The sequence below is a fragment of the Rhinoraja longicauda genome, chromosome 2 (genome assembly GCF_053455715.1).
Source record: "Rhinoraja longicauda isolate Sanriku21f chromosome 2, sRhiLon1.1, whole genome shotgun sequence".
Lineage (NCBI taxonomy): Eukaryota > Metazoa > Chordata > Chondrichthyes > Rajiformes > Arhynchobatidae > Rhinoraja > Rhinoraja longicauda.
Window position 1 is genome coordinate 114,378,517 of NC_135954.1, and position 25,998 is coordinate 114,404,514.

The 25,998-nt window shown below is 50.0% G+C and overlaps 1 protein-coding gene and 1 long non-coding RNA gene across 3 annotated transcripts in view; both read left to right on the top strand.

Annotated features, from left to right (window-relative positions):
- Positions 1-4,522: 4,522 nt before the first annotated feature.
- LOC144610948 (uncharacterized) lies at positions 4,523-14,665 on the top strand. The gene is made up of 3 exons (XR_013549464.1): positions 4,523-4,736; positions 12,084-12,167; positions 14,427-14,665. It is a non-coding gene; the product is annotated as an uncharacterized LOC144610948 (long non-coding RNA).
- Positions 14,666-21,757: 7,092 nt separating this feature from the next.
- mindy4 (MINDY lysine 48 deubiquitinase 4) overlaps positions 21,758-25,998 on the top strand; it is a 163,955-nt gene continuing 159,714 nt past the window's right edge. For both annotated transcript variants that reach the window (XM_078426293.1, XM_078426303.1), the window contains exon 1: positions 21,758-21,899. In XM_078426293.1, coding sequence (XP_078282419.1) covers positions 21,837-21,899 — 63 coding nt within the window. In that variant the 5' untranslated portion in view covers positions 21,758-21,836. The remainder of the gene's footprint in view (positions 21,900-25,998) is intronic.

The following is a 25,998-nucleotide window of genomic DNA, read 5'->3' on the forward strand; positions in this document are numbered from 1 at the left end:
AACTGAAAGAAATTTTCATTAGGCGAGAAATAGTATTGGGTAGACTAATGGGACTGAAGGCTGATAAATCCCCTGAGCCTGATGGTCTGCATCCCAGGGTCCTCAGGGAGGTGGCTCTAGAAATAGTGGACGCATTGGTGATCATTTTCCAATGTTCAATAGATTCGGGATCAGTTCCTCTGTTTTGGAGGATAGCTAATGTTATCCCACTTTTCAAGAAAGGAGCGAGAGAGAAAACGGGAGAGAAGTAACAACGGTGCATTTGGATAGCAGTAAATGGATAAGTCCAAGTAGTATGGATTTATGAAAGGGAAATCATGCTTGACTAATCTTCTGCAATTTTTTGAGGACGTGACAAGTAAAATGGAGGAAGGGGAGCCAGTGGATGTAGTGTATCTAGACTTCAGAAATCCTTTGATAAGGTCCCGCACGGGAGATTGGTGACTAAAATTAGAGCACATGGTATTGGGGGTAGGGTGTTGACATGGATAGAAAATCGGTTGGCAGACAGGAAGCAAAGAGTAGGAGTAAACGGGTCCTTTTCAGAATGGCAGGCAGTGGCGAGTGGAGTGCCGCAAGGCTCGGTGTTGGGGCCGCAACTGATTTCGAAGAGGGAATTAGAAGCAACACGAGCAAGTTTGCGGATGACACAAAGCTGGGTGGCAGTGTAAACTGTGAAGAGGATGTTAGGAGGTTGCAGGGTGACCTGGACAGGTTGAGTGAGTGGGCAGATGCATGGCAGATGCAGTATAATATAGATAAAAATGTGAGGTTATCCACTTTGGCGGCAGATACAAGGAGGCAGATTATTATCTCAATGGAGTTAAGTTAGGTAAGGGGGAGGTGCAGCGAGACCTGGGTGTCCTTGTACACCAGTCACTGAAAGTTGGCGTGCAGGTACAGCAGGCAGTGAAGAAAGCTAATGGAATGTTGGCCTTCATAACAAGAGGATTTCAGTATAGGAGTAAAGAGGTTCTTCTGCAGTTGTACAGGGCCCTGGTAAGACCACATCTGGAGTATTGTGTACAGTTTTGGTCTCCTAATTTGAGGAAGGACATCCTTGTAATTGAGGCAGTGCAGCGTAGGTTCACCAGATTGATCCCTGGGATGGCAGGACTGACATCTGAGGAAAGATTGAAAAGACTAGGCTTGTATTCACTGGAGTTCAGAAGGATGAGAGGGGATCTTATAGAGACATATAAAATTATAAAAGGACTGGACAAGCTAGATGCAGGAAAAATGTTCCCAATGTTGGGCGAGTCCAGAACCAGGGGCCACAGTCTTAGAATAAAGGGGAGGCCATTTAAAACTGAGGTGAGAAAAAACTTTTTCACCCAGTGAGTTGTGAATTAGCCTGAACCGATGCTTGGTAAAAAGGGCCTGCTACCATTAGAGTTGCCAACTGTTCTGTATTAGCCGGGACATCCCGTATTTTGGGCTAAATTGTTTTTCCCGTGCGGGACCGCCCTTGTCCCGTATTAGGCCGGGGGGACGCTGTAGGCCCGGATGCTGCAGGCCCGGGCGCCGCCTAACGGAGGTTGCATAGCAACCTGCCTCCCGGCCCGGGTGGCCGCCATTGGTGGAGCGGGAGCAGATGGCCGCTGGCTGGGTGAGGTCACCTGGGACGGGGGGCGGTGACGTCACCCTTTGTCCCTTATTTGGGAGTGAGGTAGCTACCATGCTGTATCTTTAATTAGTCAATCAATCAAAGGGATGGGATCATGGACAGATCATGGACAAGAGGTGGCATGCCAAGAGGTGGCATGGACTCAGTGGGCTAAATGGCCTCCATCAATTGTCACAAGAAAATAGAAGAAATTTATGACAAAAGAACAGTGTAGAGATGAAAAACGGCAAAGTGCTGGAGTAATTTAGCAGGTCAGGCGGTGTCTCTGGAGAACACAACTTGACAGATACAATGCAGAAGCAGACTGAAGAAGCGTCCCGACCTGAAACGTCACCTATCCATGTTCTCCAGAGATCCTGCCTGACCCGCTGAGTTACTCCAGCACTCTGTGAAACGTCACCTATCCATGTTCTCCAGAGATGCTACCTGACCCGCTGAGTTACTCCAGCACTCTGTGAAACGTCACCTATCCATGTTCTCCAGAGATCCTGCCTGACCCGCTGAGTTACTCCAGCACTCTGTGAAACGTCACCTATCCATGTTCTCCAGAGATGCTGCCTGACCCGCTGAGTTACTCCAGCACTCTGTGAAACGTCACCTATCCATGTTCTCCAGAGATGCTGCCTGACCCGCTGAGTTACTCCAGCACTTTGCATCCTTTGATCAGCAACTGTTGGCGCGTTGGAGGCTGAGCGGAGAGACCTGACTGGGATGTGCAGAATCACAAAGGGCATGGATAAGTCTGTTACGCAGGGGAGACAATTCTAAAACTAGATGGCATAGGATTAAGGTGAGAGGGGAGAGATTTAAGACGGACCTCGTGGGCACCTTTTTTACTCGCAGGGTAGTGGGATTCTGGAATGAGTAGCCAAAGGAAGCAGATACAATTGCAACTTTTAAAAGACGTTTGGAGAGATATATAATATGGATAAGAAGGGGTGAGACGGTTATGGGATAAATGCGGACAAATAGGACTAGCCCAGAATAACCAACTTGGTCGGCATGGACAAGGTGGACTGAAGGGCCTGTTTCCACGCTGTCCAGCTCCACCACTCTATAATATCTCTGGTTGGAAGTCAACGTATGTCTGCTTACCCTCCAGTAGAGTATTTTGTTCCCGTTTTAAGGATGCTATATAAATGCAAGGTCTTGTTTAAAGCAGCTGCCAGACGGGAGTGGGGGATGGAGGGCGCTGAGACCTGACTCGAGTTACCACTTTCCCTGACTCTCAGTCTGAAGAAGGGTCTCGACCCGAATCGTCAACCATTCCTTCTCTCCAGAGATGCTGCCTGTCCCGCTGAGTTACTCCAGCATTTTGTGTCTGTCCCTATTGACTCTCCGCTCCTACACCACGGCACTCCCACCCTCTCCTCACCTCAAAATGACCACCTCTCACACTCAATGAACACTTGTTCTCAAAGCACTGAAACCAACAACCCGAAACGTCATCTGTCCGTGTTCTCCATAGATGCTACCTGTCCTGCTGAGTTACTCCAGCACTTTGTGTCTGTCTTTCAACACTTGCTCCCACTCGACCTTCCACTGATCTCCCACACTGGCCCTCACCCCCTCTCCTGCTCCCGCCACTGACTCTCCGCTCCTACGTCACGTCACTCCTGTCCTCTCCTCACCTCCAATTACTCCCTGTCATGCTCAATGATCACTTGCTCCTGTAGGAAACATACTGCAGGTGCTGGTTAAAATCGAAGGTAGACACAAAATGCTGGAGTAACTCAGCGGCTCAGGCAGCATCTCGGGAGAGAAGGAATGGGCGACGTTTCGGGTCGAGACCCTCCAGACTGATGTCAGGGGAGTGGGCGGGACAAAGATAGGATGTAGTCGGAGACAGGAAGACTAATGGGAGAACTGGGAAGGAGGAGGGGATAGAGAGGGGAAGCAGGGACTAACTGAAGTTAGAGAAGTCAATGTTCATACCGCTGGGGTGTAAACTACCCAAGCGAAATATGAGGTGCTGTTCCTCCAATTTGCGCTGGGCCTCACTCTGGCAATGGAGGAGGCCCAGGACAGAAAGGTCAGATTGGGAGTGGGAGTTGAAGTGCTGAGCCACTGGGAGATCAGGTAGGTTAAGACGGACTGAGCGGAGGTGTTCAGCGAAACAATCACCGAGCCTGCGCTTGGTCTCACCGATGTAGAGAAGTTGACACCTGGAACAGTGGATACAGTAGGTGAGGTTGGAGGAGGTGCAGGTGAACCACTGCCTCATCTGGAAAGACTGTTTGGGACCTTGGATGGAGTCGAGGGGGGAGGTAAAGGGACAGGTGTTGCATCGACTGCATTTGCAGGGGAAAGTACCTGGGGAGGGGGTGGTTTGGGTAGGAAGGGACGAGTGGACCAGGGAGTTTCGGACCTCAACTACTGTGTTTATCTTTGATCACTCACTCCTCCTCTCCCCCTCCACTGATCTCCAACACTGGTCCTCACCATCCTACTGCAACCAGAGTGCTGTGCTGAACTACCATCGGACTAATCTTTGATCGGACTTTACTGGCTTTACCTTGCACTAAACGTTATTCTCTTATCATGTATCTGTACACTGTGGATAGTTCGATTGTAATCATGTATAGTTCCGCAGGCTGGATAGCACACAACAAAAGTGTTTCACTGTAGCTTGGTACACGTGACAATAAACTCAACTCCTTCTCCCATTGACTCTGCTCCAATGTCACTTGTCACTACCGCCCTCTCCACGCCTCCAATTCCCCCCCACTCCCACTCAACAATCACTCGCTCCCCTCTCTCTCTCTGTCACGGGTCTCTAACAGTGCCCCTGACCTCTTCACCAGCCCCTTCCCACCTCACAGTAGATATCTGGCGGCTATTCAGCAAAGCAAAGAGTGTTCAAAACAAAAATATGTAATGATTAACCTGTCAATCAATACTTAAGGCTGCACGATTTGTGCCTGCTCATTGTGCCTGGGAGGACGACAAGATGGATACATGGGTGACCGTTGTCCTTCTGACCGGAGTAGCCTTAGCGCCCATTACATGCAGCCCACTGCCAGAGCAGTCTCCTGAACCCGCCACCCAATCATCAGAAGAGAAATGGAGCATGGACGAACTCCTCCGAGCGACCATGATGTTGCTAAAGGTACGATGGTTCCTTTATTATCACCTATACCGAGTGCAGGTGCTCCTCGACCTATGATGCTTCGGCTTACCATATTTTGATTTTACGATGGTGCAAAAGAGATACGCGTTCAGTCGAAACCGTGATGTTCGTTAGGTTAGGAGGCTATGATGTTCGGTGGGTTGGGTGTATTAAATGCATTTTCAACTCACGATATTTTCGATTTTCGATGGGGTTATCGGTTTATCGGAACGTAACCCCATTGTAGCCCTTCGTGCTAGCACCGCCATTCACTGTGATCATAGCTGATCATCCACAATCAGTAACACGTTCCTGCCTTCTCTCCATACCCCTTGACTCTGCTATCTTTAAGAGCTCTATCTAACTCTCTCTTGAAAGCATCCAGAGAATTGGCCTCCACTACCTTCTAAGGCAGAGAACGTCACTGCATTTTTGACTTACGATATCTTCGATTTACGATGGGTTTATTGGAACGTAACCCCATTGAACGTCGAGGAGCATCTGTCCAGTGAAATCTTTATTTATTGGCTACGGATTGCTAAGAATATTGCCACGTTGTCCAGAATCAAAGATGGCATCCAACCCAGATGGCTCTTTGTGTGCTGGTCACAGAGGTGGATCTGCAATCATGCAATACAATCTTTTCAATCTCTACTTCGACAGCAGACTTGTACACTGTGGACATCTCAATTGTAATCATGTTTTGTCTTTCCACTGTCTGGTTAGCATGCAACAAAATCTTTTCACATGTGACAATAAACTAAACCAAAAACTCCAAAAAATGTACATAATTACAATAAATACATAATACATAGAAACATAGAAAGGGCAGCACAGCGGTGGAGTTACTGTCTTGCAGCACCAGAGACCTGGATCGATCCTGACTACAGGAGATGTCTGTACAGAGTTTGTTCAATAATAGACAATAGGTGAAGGAGGAGGCCTTTCGGCCCTTCGCGCTAGCATCGCCATTCACTGTGATCATAGCTGATCATCCACAATCAGTACCCCGTTCCTGCCTTCTCTCCATACCCCCTGACTCTGCTAACTTTAAGAGCTCTATCTAAGTCTCTCTTAAAAGCATCCAGAGAATTGGCCTCCACTGCCTTCTAAGGCAGAGAACTTCACTGCATTTTTGACTTACAATATCTTCGATTTACGATGGGTTTATCGGAACGTAACCCCATTGTACGTCGAGGAGCATCTGTACAGTGAAATCTTTATTTATTGGCTACGGATTGCTAAGAATATTGCCACGTTGTCCAGAATCAAAGATGGCGTCCAACCCAGATGACTCTGAGTGTGCTGGTCACAGAGGTGGATCGCAATCATGCAATACAATCTTTTCAATCTCTACATCGACAGCAGACTTGTGCACTGTGGACATCTCAATTGTAATCATGTTTTGTCTTTCCACTGTCTGGTTAGCATGCAACAAAAGCTTTTCACATGTGACAATAAACTAAACCAAAAACTCCAAAAACCAAAACATGTACATAATTACAATAAATACATAATACATAGAAAGGGCAGCACTGCGGTGGAGATACTGCCATACAGCACCAGAGACCTGGTTCGATCCTGACTGGAGGAAATGTCTGTAAAGAGTTTGTTTAATAATAGACAATAGGTGCAGGAGGAGGCCATTCGGCCCTTCGCGCTAGCACCACCATTCACTGTGATCATAGCTGATCATCCACAATCAGTACCCCGTTCCTGCCTTCTCTCCATATCCCTTGACTCTGCTATCTTTAAGAGCTCTATCTAACTCTCTCTTGAAAGCATCCGGAGAATTAGCCTCCACTACTTTCTAAGGCAGAGAACTTCACTGCATTTTCGACCTATGATATTTTCGATTTACGATGGGTTTATCGGAACGTAACCCCATTGTACGTCGAGGAGCATCTGTCCAGTGAAATCTTTATTTTTTGGCTACGGATTGCTAAGAATATTGCCACGTTGTCCAGAATCAAAGATGGCGTCCAACCCAGATGACTCTTTGTGTGCTGGTCACAGAGATGGATCTACAATCATGCAATACAATCTTTTCAATCTCTACTTCGACAGCAGACTTGTGCACTGTGGACATCTCAATTGTAATCATGTTTTGTCTTTCCACTGTCTGGTTAGCATGCAACAAAAGCTTTTCACATGTGACAATAAACTAAACCAAACACCAAAACATGTACATAATTACAATAAATACATAATACATAGAAACATAGAAAGGGCAGCACAGCGGTGGAGTTACTGTCTTGCAGCACCAGAGACCTGGTTCGATCCTGACTACAGGAGATGTCTGTACAGAGTTTGTTCAATAATAGACAATAGGTGAAGGAGGAGGCCATTCGGCCCTTCGCGCTAGCACCGCCATTCACTGTGATCATAGCTGATCATCCACAATTAGTACCCCGTTCCTGCCTTTTCTCCATACCCCCTGACTCTGCTAACTTTAAGAGCTCTATCTAACTCTCTCTTGACAGCATCCAGAGAATTGGCCTCCACTGCCTTCTAAGGCAGAGAACTTCACTGCATTTTTGACTTACGATATTTTCGATATACGATGGGTTTATCGGAACGTAACCCCATTGTACGTCGAGGAGCATCTGTCCAGTGAAATCTTTATTTTTTGGCCACGGATTGCTAAGAATATTGCCACGTTGTCCAGAATCAAAGATGGCGCCCAACCCAGAGGACTCTGAGTGCTGGTCACAAGTGGATCTGCAATCATGCAATACAATCTTTTCAATCTCTACTTCAACAGCAGACTTGTGCACTGTGGACATCTCAATTGTAATCATGTATTGTCTTTCCGCTGTCTGGTTAGCATGCAACAAAAGCTTTTCACATGTGACAATAAACTAAACCAAAAACTCCAAAAACCAAAACATATACATAACATGGCGGCACGGTGGCGCAGCGGTAGAGTTGCTGCCTTTCAGCGAATGCAGCGCCAGAGACTCAGGTTCGATCTTGATCGCCGTCTGTATGGAGTTTGTACATTCTCCCCATGACCTGCCAGGGTTTGCTCCAAGATCTTCGGTTTCCTCCCACACTCCAAAGACGTACAGGCATGTAGCTTAATTGACTGGGTAAATGTGACAATTGTCCCTAGTGTGTGTAGGATAGTGTAAATGTGCGGGGATCGCTGGGCGGCGTGGACTCGGTGGGCCGAAGGGCCTGTTTCCGCGCTGTACCTCTAAATCTAAATAAAAGCTACAATAAAAACATAATACATAGAAACATAGAAAGGGCAGCACAGCGGTGGAGATACTGCCTTACAGCACCAGAGACCTGGTTCGATCTTAACTACAGGAGATGTCTGTAAAGAGTTTGTTCAATAATAGACAATTGGTGCAGCAGGAGGCCATTCGGCCCTTCGCGCTAGCACCGCCATTCACTGTGATCATAGCTGATCATCCACAGTCAGTAACCCGTTCCTGCCTTTTCTCCATACCCGCTGACTGCTATCTTTAAGAGCTCTATCTAACTCTCTCTTGAAAGCATCCAGAGAATTGGCCTCCACTGCCTTCTAAGGCAGAGAACTTCACTGCATTTTTGACTTACGATATCTTCGATTTACGATGGGTTTATCGGAACGTAACCCCATTGTACGTCGAGGAGCATCTGTACAGTGAAATCTTTATTTATTGGCTACGGATTGCTAAGAATATTGCCACGTTGTCCAGAATCAAAGATGGCGTCCAACCCAGATGACTCTTTGTGTGCTGGTCACAGAGGTGGATCTGCAATCATGCAATACAATCTTTTCAATCTCTACTTCGACAGCAGACTTGTGCACTGTGGACATCTCAATTGTAATCATGTATTGGCTTTCCGCTGTCTGGTTAGCATGCAACAAAAGCTTTTCACATGTGACAATAAACTAAACCAAAAACTCCAAAAACCAAAACATGTACATAACTACAATAAATACATAATACATAGAAACATAGAAAGGGCAGCACAGCGGTGGAGATACTGCCGTACAGCAGCAGAGACCTGGTTCGATCGTGACTACAGGAAATGTCTGTAAAGAGTTTATTCAATAATAGACAATAGGTGCAGGAGGAGGCCATTCGGCCCTTCGCGCTAGCACCGCCATTCACTGTGATCATAGCTGATCATCCACAATCAGTACCCCGTTCCTGCCTTCTCTCCATATCCCTTTGCTATCTTTAAGAGCTCTATCTAACTCTCTCTTGAAAGCATCCAGAGAATTGGCCTCCACTGCCTTCTAAGGCAGAGAACTTCACAGATTCACAACTCTGGTTGAAAAAGTTCTTCCTCATCTCAGTACTAAATGGTCTACCCCTTATTCTTAAATTGTGGCCCTTGGTTCTGGAGTCCCCCAACATCGGCAACATGTTTCCTGCCTCTAGCATGTCCAATCCCTAAATAATCTTATATGTTTTAATAAGAACCCCTCTCATTGTTCTAAATTCCAGTGTATACAAGCCCAGTGACATATTACTGTCCCGCCATCCCAGGAATTAAGCTCGTGAACCTAAGCCGCACACCCTTAATAGCATTCATTTTCTCTGGGTGCTCCATTTTCCTCCCACACTCCAAAGAGTGTGGGAAATTTGGGGGAAATTTGTTTGTCCCGTATGGGACGGCCATTGTCCCGTATTAGGCTCGGGGGGCCCTGTAGTCCCGGAAGTGTAGGCTCAGACAGTGTAGGCCCAGGTGCCGCCTAATGGGGGTTGCATATCAACACGCCTCCCGGCCCGAGCGGTCGCCATTGGTGTAGCGGGAGCATGGGGCCGCTAGCTGGGTGAGGTCACGTGGGGCGAGGGGCATTGACGTCTCCTCGTCCCATATTTGGGAGTGAGATAGTTGGCACCCCTTTTTCGGATCGTCCAGCGAACCGTCGCCTACTTCATCTTGAACCTCATGCCCCAGGGGCACCTCCTGCGGCTGACCTTGAGGGTGCGGAAGGTAAGAGCCCCGCTTCTTCCTACTGGCCCTTTGTTCAGCATCCACCATCGTTGCCACCTCCACATCCTCTCCGGGAACAAGCAGGGGCCGGGCTTGGCAGCTTCCTTCTCACGGTTCCGCAGCGGGCGAGCCAGGTCTACTTTCAGGATCTGGCCGCGCCTCACCGGGACCCTCTGACATGAGGGGTACAACAACGCCACAGGCCACTTGACTGGGCTCCAAATGAACAGTACGAGGGGATTATCCCATCTGCCAACCTATTTCAGTGTGGACCTTGCACTTTTTACTTTACCTGCACTTTAATTATAATGGTATTTTCACACAGAGGATGGTTGGCAGATGGAATGATCTGCCAGAGGTGGTAGTTGAGACAGGCACTAACAACATTTGGGAAGACACATCGACCGGTACATGGATAGGAAAGGTTGAGAGGGATTTGGGTGTAGATGGAGCATCTTCATCAGCGTGGGCAAGTTTGGCTGAAAGGCCGTTTCCATACTTTATGACTATTGTGTTGTAACTCGGGTTGCCAACTATCTCACTCCAAAATACGGGACAAAGTGACGTCACCATCACGCGTCCCACATGACCTCACCCAGCCAGCGGCTGCGTGCTCCCACTCCGCCAATGACGGCCTCCCAGGCCGGGAGGCGGGTTGCTATGCACCCTCGATTAGGCGGTGCCCAGGCCTCCGGGCCTACAGCATATGGGCCTACAGCACCCCCCCGGGCCTAATACGGGACATAGGCGGTCCCGTAAGGGACAAACCAATTTAGCCCAAAATACGGGATGTCCCGGCTAATACGGGACAGTTGGCAACCCTAGCTGTAACACTCTATCCTGCATTCTGTTATTTTTCTCTTTGCACTACCTATTGTACTTTAGTTTAGTTTAGAGATGCAGCACAGAACCAGGTCCTTCGGCCCACCTACACTATCCTATACACAATAGTCAATAGTCATTTATTTGTCACATACACATAAATGTGCAGTGAAATGAAAAATTACCCGCAGTTCAACAATAAGACCAATAAGAATAATCAATAAAAATGCAATAACATATACAATCATAAACCAACACCAAACAAAAGAAACATCCATCATAGTGAGTCTCCTCCAGTCACCTCCTCACTGTGATGGAAGGCCAGAATGTCTTTTTCTATTTCCCTGCCGTCTTCTCCCGCGGTCAGGCTGTTGGAGTTGCCACGTCGGGACGGTCGGGGCTCCCGACATTGAAGCCCCCGCCGGGTGGACAAAATCCCGTGGCCTATTTCAGGTCGCGCCGGATGGTGAAAGGTCCGCGGCGGGCCGACCCAAGCCCCGCGATTCGGGGCGGGCGAAGACGCTGCCGGAGCTCCTGATGTCGGCCCCCACCCAGGGGCCTGCGGGCTTCCGATGTCCAGGCGGCCCGCGCCGGAGCCTCCGGAGACGAGTCGCAGCCGCTCCCGCAGCATCCGAAGGCAGCCAGCGCCGCAGGTGGTGAGTACGGGCCGTGGGCTCTGCGAACCAGAGCCCGGGTGGTCCCAGCCGGGCCAGCTCCAGGTGCATGGCCGGTGGTAAGCCGCAGCAGGAACGGAGACACGACACACAAACAAAGGTCGGGTCTCCGTTCAGGAGAGACAATGTTACAGTCCCCCCCACAACACACAACACAGAACCGCAAACACTACATCATATTTAAACTACAATTAAGACAAAAACAACAAAAAACACAAAAGACAACGGACTGCAGGCAAGCCGCAGCTGTGAGGGCAGCGCTGGCTCCTCCCCATTTAAATAGGGATAATTTACAATTTTACCAAGCCAATTAACTTACAAACCTATATGCCTTTGGATATCTATGTACTTGTGTATAGCTTGGTTTAGGTTTATTATTGTCACATGTACCAAGGTACAGTGCAAGGTGCAAGGTGCAATCAGATCTGATATATACCATACCTAATTACAAGCAGGCCAAATGCAAGTACGAAAGAGAGGGAAAAGGAAAAGATAGAGAGTGCAGAATATAGTTCTTAGCATTGCAGCAATCCTATATCTGAGTCTCGACACATCAATCCAAGCCTACACGATTCTTGAACACCTCCGCTCAGTCCGCCTCGGCCTACATGAGCTGACCACTTTCTTTGCCACTGATATCTACGTTCTATGAATGAAACAGAAAAAAAAAGCTTTCACCCAAATGCCACTGAAAGTTGTTATTGTTGTGAAGCTGCAGAAAGTTGCTTGAATAACCAACGTCAGTGCTGATGTCTCTTGCCTCTGACGGCCTTACACATTACCATGGCAACCAGCCTGGCTTCATCTCTGCGGCATTAATATTGCAGTTGAACATAACACCGCAGAAATGTGCGTCAGAAAATCTAACAGTGTTAATGAAGAAAAAGTTTTCTGATTTTTGTTTTTACAGTTCTTTCAAGATAAGGACTATGTTAACGATTGTACGGATTTCGATTTTGGTCGTATTTGCCACAGCTCACCCACGATCCTGCAGGTAATGTGTAGGAAGGAACTGCAGATGCTGGTTTACACCAAAATAGACACAAAATGCTGGAGTAACTCAGCGGGTCAGGCAGCATCTCTGGATAGAAGGAATGGGTGACGTCTCTGATCGAAACACTAGTTTAGTTTAGTTTAATTGAGACATACAGCACGGAACCAGGCCCTTCGGCCCATTGAGTCTGCGCCGACCAGCGATCCCCACACATTAACACTATCCTACACACACTACGGATAATTTACACATACACCCAAGCCAATTAACCTACAAACCTGTACGTCTTTGGAGTGTGGGAGGAAACTGAAGATCTCGGAGAAAACCCACGCAGGTCACGGGGAGAACGTACAAACTCTGTAAAGACAGCACCCGTGGTCTGGATGGAACCCGGGTCTCCGGCGCTGTAAGGCAGCAACTCTACCGCGTCGCCACTGTGCCATCTACTTCTTCAGACTAAGAGTCAGGGGAGAGGGAGACAGAGATATGGAAGGGTAAGTTGTGAAAACAAGAAAGCAAAGGGAAAGCTGATCAACGGAAATTAAGAATGGATCATTGTTAGCTATGATAAGATGACAACGAGACATACAATCAGTGAAATGTAATCAGGAGGACAGTGAAACTAGTCAGGGAACTAGGGTGGGGGAGGGACAGAGAGAGGGAAAGCAAAGGTTACTCAGTCAAAGAAGTAAATGTACATACCACTTGGGGTGTAAGCTTCCCAAGCGAAATATGAGATGCTGTTCCTCCAATTTCCATTGTGCCTCACTCTGACAATGGAGGAGGCCCAGGACAGAAAGGTCAGTGTGGAAATGGGAAAGGGAATTTTAAGTGTTTAGCAACTGGGAGTTCGCGTAGGCCTTGGGAGGCTGAGCGGAGGTATATCACGTCTCTGAATCATTGTCATTCTGGCACCATGGTACCAGTGGCACTATTAGAGCCGTCGTCTCACAAATCAAGAGACACCAGTTCAGTCCTGACCTCCGGTGCTGTCTGTGCGGAGTTTGCACATTCTCCCTGTGACCTTGTGAGCTTCGTCTGGGCGCTTCGGTTTCCTCCCACATCCCAGAGACGTGCGGGTTATTTGTAGGTTAATTGTTCTCGCATGTTCGCAAGAGTCAAGAGAAAGTCAGGAGCATTTCATTGTCTCAGAAACTGAAAAGAGAACAATTAAATTCCCACTTGCAGCAGCACAACTGGTCTGCAAACACAGTACACAGCGCGGTAAACAAAATAAAAGTTCAATACATTTTTAAAATATCCATATATCAGTGCAAAGCAAAAGCCTGAAGTCCCAACAATGATATTCTCCCTGTGACTGTGTAGGTTTCCCCCAGCTGCTCAGATTCCTTCTAATCACAAAGACATGCAGAATGCTGGATTAGGTTTCACGGTGGCACGCTATGTATGGCCCGCTGAGTTCCTCAAGCACTTTTTGTCTTGTATAACATGACACCTCATGATTCTCACTATAATTTTTCTTGCATGGAGTCATACATCATGGAAACAGATGGGCCTTCGGCCCAACTTGCCCACACCGACCATGATATCCCATCTACACTAGTCCCACCTGCCTGCATTTGGCCCATATCCCTCCAGGCCTGCCCTATCCACGTACCTGTCCAAATGTTTCTAAAGCACTGCAATCGTGCCTGCCCCAACTACCTCCCCCGGCAGCTCGTTCCATACACCCACCACCCTCTGTGTGAAAAAGTTACCCCTGAGATTCCTTTTAAATCTTTCCCCTCTCACCTTAAACCTACACCCTCTCGTATTAAATTCCCCTACCCTGGGGAAAAGACTGTGACCATCCACCTTATTGATGACCCTCATAATTTTGTACACCTCCATAGATTTACCCCTCAGCCTCCTAGGCAATAGACAATAGGTGCAGGAGGAGGTCATTCGGCCCTTCGAGCCAGCACCGCCATTCAATGTGTTCCTGCCTTCTCCCCATACCCCCTGACTCCGCTATCCTTAAGAGCTCTATCCAGGCCTCTATCCTCTATCTAGGCCCCAGGGGAAAAAGTCCAAGTCTATCCAGCCTCTCCCCAGCCCTGGTAACATCCTGGTGAATATTTTCTACGGTCTATCCAGCTTAATGACATTCTTCCGATTAAATCTTTCCCCCCTCACCTTAAACCTATGTCCTCTGGTTCTCGATTCCCCTACTCTGGGCAAGAGACTCTGTGCGTCTATCTGATCTATTCCTCTCATTGTCTAGTGAATGGAATTTAAAAGCTGTACACTTTGTTTCAGCCACTGAATCCGAAGATCAGGAACACTGAGGGAGAAGCTGATGTCCGGCAATAAGGAGCTTTGGAGGGTGAGCTTCCCCTTGGGCCACACAGGATGTCTGCATTCCCTGTAGCTGCATGTGTGCTGGCAGCATTCTAACCTGTAAACGTTGTGTGGGCCCTAAGGGGGCTATCTATTGCTGTACACAAGCTCAGTGCAAGCAAGACAAGCCACAATAAAGTTTCCTCACAAATTCCAAACATTTTGACTCTTTGCCTCCGAACTGATGCCGTTTTTAAAGTTTGTTTTTCACAGCAAGGCCATGCATATTAGCCCTTGAGAAGATGGTTGTAAACTGCTTCCTTGTACCACTAGAGTCTTCCTGTACAGTCTAAGTATCAAGGGGGGCCCATTTAAAACTGAGGTGAGAAAAAACCTTTTCACCCAGAGAGTTGTGAATTTGTGGAATTCTCTGCCACAGAAGGCGGTGGAGGCCAATCACTGGATGAATTTAAAAGAGAGTTATAAAGAGCTCTAGGGGCTAGCGGAAACAAGGAATATGGGGCGAAGGCAGGTACGGGTTACTGATTGTGGATGATCAGCCATGATCACAATGAATGGCGGTGCTGGCTCGAAGGGCCAATTGGCCTCCTCCTGCACCTGTTTTCGATGTTTCTATGCACAATAGGGGAGGGGTTTCCAGGAATGGGAAGGGGAATTAACCGGGATATTTCTTGTTGGAGATGATCATTGCTTGACCCACAAACATTGAATGCTTGAATGTTGCCTGGGTCAATGGTCAATAATGCTTTATTTGTCACACATGCAACTACACAGTGAAATTCTTGTTGCATGTACCACACATGCAGGTGCCGACATGTTCTTGCTGCATGCAGGCTGAGCAGTTTCAGTTGCTTAGGAGTGCACATGGTGCAATCATCAATGAACATCCCAACCTCCGGCCATTTTAACTCCCCTTCCCTTCCCATTCCCATTCCCACACTATCCTGGGCCTCCTCCGTTGCCAGAGTGAGGCCACACGCAAACTGAAGGCACAGCTCCTCATATTCCGCTACTCGATGATCACAACCCAACGGTGTGATCATCGAGGAGAAACAAGGAACTACAGATGCTGGTTTACCAAGGAACAACACAAAGTGCTGGAGTAACTCAGTGGGTTAGGCAGTATCTCTCGATGGTCCAACGGTTTCTTTATTGTAACGTCTCCCACATACAGTGAAATACACATTTTTTGCATACACCTCAGCAGGACTATTTCAGGCAACAGAGATGCTGCCTGGCCCGCTGAGTTACTCCAGCATTATGTGTGTACCTTCAGCAAGACTATCCCCGTACATAAGCACAATGACCTCAGTCAATACAGTACGCACAGAGCAGCCCGATCCCAAATGTATCCTATCCATGTCCTTTAAAGATGCTGCCTGACCCGCTGAGTTACTCCAGGTGTGTGTGTACGTGTGTGCGTGTGTGTGTGTGTGTGTGTGTGTGTACATGTACGTATACTCGCTCATGCAATTGCCAATAATAGTGGACTCCAGGGCAGTGCAGAGGCCCTGGACACTCTGTGGCTCTTGTTAGCCGTGAGTTGGCAGCTCATCTAATGGGTTGTCTTTGCAAGGTCCTTGAGAGCTCGGATATTGATTTTCTTCTGGCAGTGTTTCTGTTGATGCTAATTTTTGGGTCTAGAATGGAGGTGAGAGAGCAGATTGGGTGCTGTCCATTCATCAGTCATCCTCGCAGTCCCTTTCTCATTGCCTGGAAGTGCGAGTGTTACGCAAGTGCCTGGACTGCGAGTGTTGCTGTGAGCTCTTGCACTTAACTAAAGCAGCACGGTGGCGCAGTGATAGAGTTGCTGCCTTACTGCGCCAGACACCCTAGTTAAATCCTGACCATGGGTGCTGTCTGTACGGAGTTTGTATGATCTCCCCCTGACCTGCATAGGTTTTCTCTGGGAACTCCGGTTTCCTCCCACACTCCAAAGACCTATAGGTTTGCAGGTTAATTGGCTCCGTGAGAAAATTATAAATTGTCCTTGGTGTGTAGGATAGTGTGAGTGTACGAGTTGATCGTTGGATGGCAGGGACCCGGTGGGCCGAAGGGCCTGTTTCCACGTTATATCTCTAATCTAAACTAAACTATCCGGCAAAATACAGTGCTGGATAAAGGCCATGCTCCAGGCATCTCCAACACTGAGACCCTGCTTACACTCAGTTGAGCCTGCCTGACATTAGACTGTCCTGCATTAGCCTGGACATCCCGTATGTTGGGCTAAATTGGTTTGTCCTGTACAGGGACCGCCCTTGTCCCGTATTAGGCCTGGGGGATGCTCTAGGCCCGGACACGGTAGGCCCGGACACGGTAGGCCCGGAGTACCGGGCGCCGCCTAACAGAGGTTGCGTAGCAACCCGCCTCCCGGCCCGGGCGGCCGCCATTGGTGGAGCGGGAGCACATGGCCGCTGGCTGGGTGAGGTCACATGGGGAGCGTCACCTTTTGTCCCTTATTTGGGAGTGAGAAAGTTGGCAACCCTACATTAATTAGACTGAACTCTGAACTCTGTCACGGGAAGAGATAGACAAAGGAAAAGATCAAAAGTTTTCTCAAAAGCTCCATGAATCATTGTAACATTTGCACTGATTTCTTGCAAGCAGAAACAGACCCAACTCTAACATGCTGAGCGCAGCGGTAGAGTTGTTGCTTTACAGCGAATGCAGCGCCGGAGACAGGTTCGATCCTGACTACGGGTGCTGCACTGTAAGGAGTTTGTACGTTCTCCCCGTGACCTGCGTGGGTTTTCTCCGAGATCTTCGGTTTCCTCCCACACTCCAAAGACGTACAGGTATGTAGGTTAATTGGCTGGGTAAATGTAAAAATTGTCCCTAGGGGGTGTAGGATAGTGTTAATGTACGGGGATCGCTGGGCGGCACGGACTTGGTGGGCCGAAAAGGCCTGTTTCCGGCTGTATATATATGATATGATATGATATGCCACATCTAAGATAGTCCCACCTGCACCAGCCCATATCCTTCTGAACATTTCCTATCCATGTACCTGTCCAAATCTATTTTAAATGTTGTTATAGTACCTGCCTCAACTACCTCCTCATAAGTTCAAGGAGCAGCATTAGGCCAATTGGGCCCATCAAGCCTAATCTGCCATTCAATCATGGCTGATCTATCCATATACCCACCATTCTGGCTTATGACCACAATCATGGAGAAGGGTGTGACTGACACTCTCTTTACATCAAGGGCATATAGTACGTAGGACAGTACAGCACAGAAACAGGCGCTTCAGCCCACAATGTCTGTATTGACCATGACCTAGGGTCCCGACCCGAAACATCACATATCCATGTTCTCCAGAGATGAGCCACGGAATTATTCCAATTCTTTGTGTCTTTTCTCCTTTAAACTTTGCACCTCTCACCTGAACCACATGCCCTCTGATATTTGACATTAACAACCTGGAACAAAGACTGACCATCTCCATATCTATGCCTCTCATAATCTTATAAACTTCTATCATGTCACTGCTGGCACTCCAGAGAAAACAATTCAAGATTGTCCAACTGCTCCTTATAACTAATACCCCCCAACACAGGCAAAGTGTCAATGATCCTCCTCTGCACCTTCTCCAAAGCTTCCACATTATGGGCGACACGGTGGTGTAGCTGTAGAGTTGCTGCCTTACAGCGAATGCAGCGCTGGAGACGCGGGTTTGATCCCGACCACGGGTGCTGTACTGTACGGAGTTTGTACGTTCTCCCCGTGACCTGCGTGGGTTTTCTCCGAGATCTTCGGTTTCCTCCCACACTCCAAAGATGTACAAGTATGTAGGTTAATTGGCTTGGTAAATGTAAATATTGTCCCTAGTGGGTATAGGATGGTGTTAATGTGCGGGGATCGCTGGTCGGCGCGGACCCGGTGGGCCGAAAGGGCCTGTTTCCGCGCTGTATCTCTAAACTAAATTACTAACCACACACAATACTGGACAAACCAAACAGCTCAACATTTATACACTCAATGCCTCAACAGATTAAGAAAGTGTGCCAAATACCTGCTTTACTAACGCATCCACTTGTGCTGCCACTTTTAGTGAAAGATGGACTCTCTCATTTGACCCAAAATCCAACACCTTATACTGGTCTGCGTTAAATTCCATCTGCCATTTCTCTGCCCAAATTTCCGACTGATTTATATCCTTCTGTATCCTTTGACAACCTTTCTGATTCTGCATAACTCTACTGATTTTCATGTTATCTGCCAACTTATTAATTAGACCAACCACAATTTCATCCAGATCATTAATATATATTATAAACAACAGAAGTCCTAGTATTGATCCTTGCAGAACACTACTGGTGACAAAGGAAAGACACAAAGCTGGAGTAACTCTACTGGTCTGGCAGCATCCCTGGACAACATAGATAGGTGATGTTTCGGGTCGGGACCCTGGACGAAGAGTCTGAAAGTGGCCGGGCGAGGAGGGGGACGATGGTTCGCTGGATGATCCGGATGAAGGCGATGGCTGGAGGCCCTGCAGCAGCCTGGGGCTCGCCTGGATCGAGCGCCGCACCAGAAGACCAAGCGCATGGACTGGACTGGACTTTGTAAATGGTGCCAAAACCTGGTGACTATTGCATATGGTCTCGGTGGCTTATTTCTGTAAGGCTTTGCCAATCGGGGATTATGCTTATGTATGGCAATACTTTACTGACCTGTATGCAAAAAATAATTTCATTGTGAATTTGTACATGCGATAATAAAGATTGACCATTGACCATGTTCCCATGGGATGCTGCCTGACCCGCTGAGTTACTCCAGCATTTTGTATCTTTCCTAGGTAAACTAGCATCTGCGGTTCCTCAGAAAAACACCACTCTACCACCACAATCTCTCCTAAGAATTTTCAATCCAATGTATCATTTACTCTGGATGCAAGGTAACTTAATCTTCTGAACCAACATACCACAAAATTCATCAAGTCCATGTAGAATCATAAGTTGTTATGAATGAATTATAGGAGCAAAATTAGGCCATTCGGCCAATGGTCTACTCCCCATTCAATCATGGCTGACCTGATCCTTAATTATTTTGTTATCAATTCTCTTAGACATTGGTCCCAGCTCAATTCAAATGATGTTCGTCTCAACGAAACAGCTCCCTCTCTCCCCAGCGTTCCAATAATTCAACTAATTTCTCCCACATCAACCTCTAAACCAAGCATTCACTTCTCTGCTCAGAAAATTCCATGCAGACAGCACCCAAGGTTAGGATTGAACCCGAGTCTCTGGGAGGTAGCAGCTCTACTCGCTGTGCCATTGTGCCTGTCCAAGATGGCGACCAACCCAGGCAACTCTTCGTGTGCCAGTCACAGAAGTGGATCTGCAATCATGCATTACAATCGTTCCACTCCAAAGACATACAGGTTTGTGGGTTTATTGGCTTGGAATAAGTGTAAAGTATCACTAGTGTGTGTAGGATAGTGTTAATGTGCAGGGATCACTGGTCGGTGTGGACTCGGTGGGCCAAAAGGCTTGTTTCCTCGCTGTATCTCTAAACTAAACAAAAGGAAATGTTACTCCGACAGCAACATTTCTTCAGTACATGGTGGACGGCTCGGTTGAAATCATGTATTGTTTTTTTGCTGAATGGTCAGCACGCAAACAAAAGCTTTTCACTGTACCTTGGTATGGTTTGTCAGCCTGAAGAAGGATCTTCACCTGAAATGTCACCCATTCCTTTTCTCCAGAGATGGGTGACATGGTGGCGCAGCGGTAAAGTTGATGCTCACAGCGCCAGAGACCCAGGTTCGATCCTGACCACGGGTGCTGTTTGTATGGAGTTTGTACGTTCTCCCTCTGACCCGCGTGGGTTTTCTCCGGGTCAGAGACGTTCAGGTTTGTAGGCTAATTGGCTTTGGTAAGTTTGTAAATTGTCCTTGGTGTGTAGGCTAGTGTTGGTGTACAGGCGGTTTCGCTGGTCGGCGCGGACACGGTGGGCCCATGGGCCTGTTTCTGTGCTGTATCTCTAGACTAAACAAAACTGAGAATTCTTGTTTCTTATACAGTTTACGGTGTGCTAGTTTTCAGTTCAGTTTTAGTTTATTTTCACGTGTGCCGAGGTACAGTGAAAAGCCATTCAGCGGAAAGACTATGTTTACATATTTTGTTGTGCTGCTGCAATTTAAGAATCCCATAGTTCTGTCTGGGACATTTGACAACAAAACACTCTTGACACACAATGCTGGGGTAACTCAGCGGGGCAGGCAGCATCTCGGGAGAGAAGGAATGGGCGACGTTTCAGCTTGTAAACCAGGATTTTAATCTTCGTCCCAGAGATGCTGCCTGACCCGCTGAGTTACTCCAGCTTTTTTTGTGTCTTATGTTCAAAAATATCTGATGCAGCCCAGCAAATTCATGCAACTCAGCTAATTCTGAAGAAGGGTCTTGACCCAAAACATAACCCATACCTTCTCTCCAGATATGTTGTCTATGTCCCACTGAGCTACTCCAGCATGTTGGACATAGATACATAGAAAATAGATGCAGGAGGAGGCTGATCATTCTCAATCAGTACCCCGTTCCTGCCTTCTCCCCATACCCCCTGACTCCGCTATCCTTAAGAGCTCTATCTAGCTCTCTCTTGAATGCATTCAGAGAATTGGCCTCCACTGCCTTCTGAGGCAGAGAATTCCACAGATTCACAACTCTCTGACTGAAAAAGTTTTTCCTCATCTCCGTTCTAAATGGCCTACCCCTTATTCTTAAACTGTGGCCCCTTGTTCTGGACTCCCCCTAACATTGGGAACATGTTTCCTGCATCTAGCTTGTCCAGTCCTTTTATAATTTTATATGTTTCTATAAGATCCGCTCCTTCGAAACTCCAGTCTTTCCAATCTATCATCATATGACAGTCCTGCTGCCATCCTGGCCGGGGATTAACCTGGTGAACCTACGCTGCACTCCCTCAATAGCAAGAATGTCCTTCCTCAGATCAGGAATGTCTCTCGGTTGTGCCTGACTTCGGTTTGAACCAACCAGCATCTGCAGTTCTTTTCTTGTACAAAAAAAATAATCGTCGTGGGCATTGCCCTTTTAAGTACCTGCCGGTGGGCCCCGCCGTTGCTACTCAGGCGCTTCCCTCAGCAACGGAAAAAGACGCGCAACCTAACTTTGTGGTTGGGGGGGTGATTGACGCGGCGGACGTCCAATGGGGAGAGAGTTGACGCGGGACGTGGAGGGACGTAGCCAATGGGTGGGCGTGAGAGGGGGGTCGCGGGCGCGGGGGGCGGGGTTTGCGCAGCGAGTTAGTGAAGCCGGTGGGCGCGGGCGGGCGGTTGGCGGTTGGCGCAGCTCGCGGTGGCCGTTTGAATGAGGTTTGAATGAGGCGGCGCCCGCGCCCCCCGCCATGGACAACGGCAACGCGGAGGAGGCGGCGGCCGCCCTGGTCCGCGAGTACCTCAGCCGCAAGGTACCGGGCGCTGAGCTGTGGCGCAGCGGCGGGAGGGAAAGTGGAGGCGGGAGGGAAAGTGGAGGCGGGCGGGGGAGTGTGGAAGAAGAGGGAGTGTGGAGGGGAAAGGGGGTGTGTCCAGGGAGGGGGAGTGTGTAAGGCAGAGGGGAGAAGGGGTGTGTCTAGGGAGGGGGGGGAGTGTGGGAGGGAGAGGGGGAGTGTGGGAGGGAGAGGGGGAGTGTGGGAGGGAGAGGAGGAGTGAGGAGGGAGAGGGGGAGTGTGGAGGGAGAGGTGGACGGTGGAGGAAGAGGTGGACGAAGAGGGGAGAGGGGGTGTGTCTAGGGAGGGGGAGAGGGAGTGTGGAGGGAGAAGGGGAGTGTGTCAGGGAGAGGGGAGAAGAGGTGTGTCTAGAGAGGGGGAGTGTGGGAGGGAGAGGGGGGAGTGAGAGGGGGAATGTGTAAGGAGGGGGAGAGGAGAGTGTGGAGGGAGAGGGGGGATGTGGAGGGAGGGAGGGGGAGAGGAGAGGGAGAGGGGGGTGTGTAGGGAGAGAGGGAGTGTGAAGGGAGAGGGAGTGTGGAAGGGAGAACGGGAGTGTGGAAGGGAGAGGGGGAGTGTGGAAGGGAGTGTGGAAGGGAGTGTGGAGGGGAGAAGGGGAGAAGGGGAGTGTAGAGGGGGAGTGTGGAGGGGAGAGGGGAGAGGGGAAGGGGAGAGGGGAGAGGGGGAGAGGGGGAGGGGAGAGGGGGAGGGGGAGGAGGAGTGTGGAAGTGTGTAGCGGAGAGGGGGGAGTGTGGAGGGGGGAGGGAGAATGGAAGTGTGGAGGGAGAGGGAGAGTGTGTAGCGGAGAGGGGGGGTGTAGGGAAGGGGGAGGGAGAGGAGGGAGTGTGGAGTGAGAGGGGGAATGTGTAAGGAGGGGGAGAGGGAGGGGGAAGGGAGAGGAGAGTGTGTAGGGAGAGAGGGAGTGTGTAGAGAGGGAGATGGGGGGTGTGTAGGGATAGGGGGAGTGTGGAATGGAGAGGGGGTGTGTGGAAGGGAGAGGGGGAGTGTGGAAGGGAGTGTGGGAGGGAATGTGGGAGGGAGTGTGGGAGGGAATGTGGGAGGGAGAGTGGGAGGGAGAGTGGGTGGGAGAGAGGGTGTGGGAGGGAGTGTGGGAGGGAGAGAGGGAGGGAGAGAGGGAGTGTGGGAGGGAGAGAGGGAGTGTGGGAGGGAGAGAGGGAGTGTGGGAGGGAGAGAGGGAGTGTGGAAGGGAGAGAGGGAGTGTGGAAGAGGGAGTGTGGAAGAGGGAGTAGGGAGAGGGAGAGGGAGTAGGGAGAAGGGAAGGGAGTGTGGAAGGGAGAGTGGAAGGGAGAGGGTGTGGAAGAGGAAGAGGGAGTAGGGAGAGGGAGTAGGGAGAGGGGAAGGGAGTGTGGAAGGGAGAGGGGAAGGGAGAGGGAGAGTGGGAGTGGAAGAGGGAGTAGGGAGAGGGGAAGGGAGTGTGGAAGGGAGAGTGGAAGGGAGAGGGTGTGGAAGAGGGAGAGGGAGTGTGGAAGAGGGAGTAGGGAGAGGGGAAGGGAGTGTGGAAGGGAGAGGGGAAGGGAGAGGGAGTGGGAGAGGGAGTGGGAGAGGGAGTGTGGAAGGGAGAGGGAGAGGGAGAGGGGGAGAGGGAGAGGGGGAGAGGGAGAGGGGGAGAGGGAGAGGGGGAGAGGGGGAGAGGGGGAGAGGGAGAGGGGGAGAGGGAGAGGGAGAGGGGGAGAGGGAGAGGGGGGGAGGGGGAGAGGGGGAGGGGGAGAGGGTGGGGGGGAGGGGGAGTGGGGGGGAGAGGGAGTGGGGGAGAGAGGGGGAGGGAGTGGGGGAGGGAGTGGGGGTGTGGAAGGGAGAGGGGGGGAGTGGAAGGGAGAGGGGGGGAGTGGAAGGGAGAGGGGGGGAGTGGAAGGGAGAGGGGGGAGTGGAAGGGAGAGGGGAAGGGAGTGTGGAAGGGAGAGGGGAAGGGAGTGTGGAAGGGAGAGGGGAAGGGAGTGTGGAAGGGAGAGGGGAAGGGAGTGTGGAAGGGAGAGGGGGTGTGGAAGGGAGAGGGGGTGTGGAAGGGAGAGGGGGTGTGGAAGGGAGAGGGGGTGTGGAAGGGAGAGGGGGAGTGGAAGGGAGAGGGGGAGTGTGGAAGGGAGAGGGGGAGTGTGGAAGGGAGAGGGGGAGTGTGGAAGGGAGAGGGGGAGTGTGGAAGGGAGAGGGGGAGTGTGGAAGGGAGGGGAGGGGAGTGGGGAGGGGAGGGGGAGTGGGGAGGGGGAGTGGGGAGGGGAGGGGGAGTGGGGAGGGTAGGGGGAGTGGGGAGGGGAGGGGGAGAGGGGAGGGGGAGAGGGGAGGGGGAGTGGGGAGGGGAGGGGGAGTGTGGAGGGGAGGGGAGGGGGAGTATGGAGGGGAGGGGAGGGGAGGTGGAGGGGGAGTGTGGAGTGTGGAGGGGGGGAGGGGGAGTGTGAGGGGGGGAGGGGGAGCGTGGAGGGGGGGGGGAGTGTGGAGGGGGGGAGGGGGAGTGTGGAGGGGGAGTGTGGAGGGGGGGAGGGGGAGTGTGGAGGGGGGGAGTGTGGAGGGGGGGGAGGAGGGGGAGTGTGGAGGGGGGGAGGGGGAGTGTGGAGGGGGGGAGGAGGAGTGTGGAAGTGTGTAATGTGGAGGGGGAGGGAGAATGGAAGTGTGGAGGGAGAGGGAGTGTGTAGCGGGGAGGGGGTGGTGTGTGTAGGGAAGGGGGAGGGAGAGGGGGGAGTGTGGAGTGAGAGGGGGAATGTGTAAGGAGGGGGAGAGGAGAGGGAGATTGTGGAGGGAGGGGGAAGGGAGAGGAGAGTGTAGGGAGAGGCGGAGTGTAGCGGGGAGGGGGGAGTGTGGGGAGAGGGAGAGTACAGGGAGAGGGGGAGTGTGTCGGGAGAGGGGGAGTGTGAAGGGAGAGGGGGAGTGTGTAGGGAGAGGGGGAGGGTGTAGGGAGAGGGGGAGTGTGTAGGGAGAGGGGGGGACATTATTGCTATTGAGGCAGTGCAGCGTAGGCTCATGAGGTTAATCCCCAGGATGGCGGGACTGTCATATGAGGAAAGATTGGAAAGACTGGGCTTGTATTTACTGGAATTTAGTAGGATGAGAGGGGATCTTATAGAAACATATCAAATTATAAAAGGACTGGACAAGCTAGATACAGGAAAAATGTTCCCAATGTTGGGGGAGTCCAGAACCAGGTGCCACTGTCTAAGAATAAAGGGGAGGCCATTTAAAACTGCAATGAGAAAAAACTTTTTCTCTGCCGCAGAAGGGAGTGGAGGCCAATTGACTGGATGAATTTAAAAGAGAGTTGGACAGAGCTCTTGGGGCTAGCAGAATCAAGGGATATGGGGAGAAGGCAGGCACGGGTTACTGATTGTGGATGATCAGCCATGATCACAATGAATGGTGGTGCTGGCTCGAAAGGCCAAATGGCCTTCTGCACCTATTTTCTATGTTTCTATCCAAGTCACCTTGCAGCCTCATAACATCCTCATCGCAGCCTCAAACTGCCACCCAGCTTAGTGTCATCCGCAAACTTGGTGATGTCACATTTACTGTAATTCCCTCGTCTAAATTGTTAATTTATATTGTAAATAACTGGGGTCCCAGCACTGAGCCTTGCGGCACCCCACTCGTCACTGCCTGCCATACTGAAAAGGACCCGTTAATTCGTACTCTTTGCTTCCTGTCCGCCTACAACTGGCAGGGGCTAGTGGAATCAAGGGATTTGGGGAGAAGGTAGGCACAGGCTACCAACCAGTTCTCTATCCATGTCAATACCCTACCCCCAATACCATGTGCTCTAATTTTGCGCACTAATCTCTTTTGTGGGACCTTGTTATGGGCTTTTTGAAAGTCCAGATACAGCACATCCACTGGTTCTCCCTTATCCATTCTACTAGTTACATCCTCAAAAAATTCCAAAAGATTAGTCAAGCATGATTTCCCCTTCATAAATCCATGCTGACTTGGACCGATCCTGTCACTGCTTTCCAAATGCGCTGCTATTACATCTTTAATAATCGATTCAAGCATCTACCCCACTACCGATGTAAGGCTAACTGGTCTTTCACTCCCTGTTTTCTCCCTCTCTCTTAAAAAGTGGGGTTACATTGGCTACCCTCCA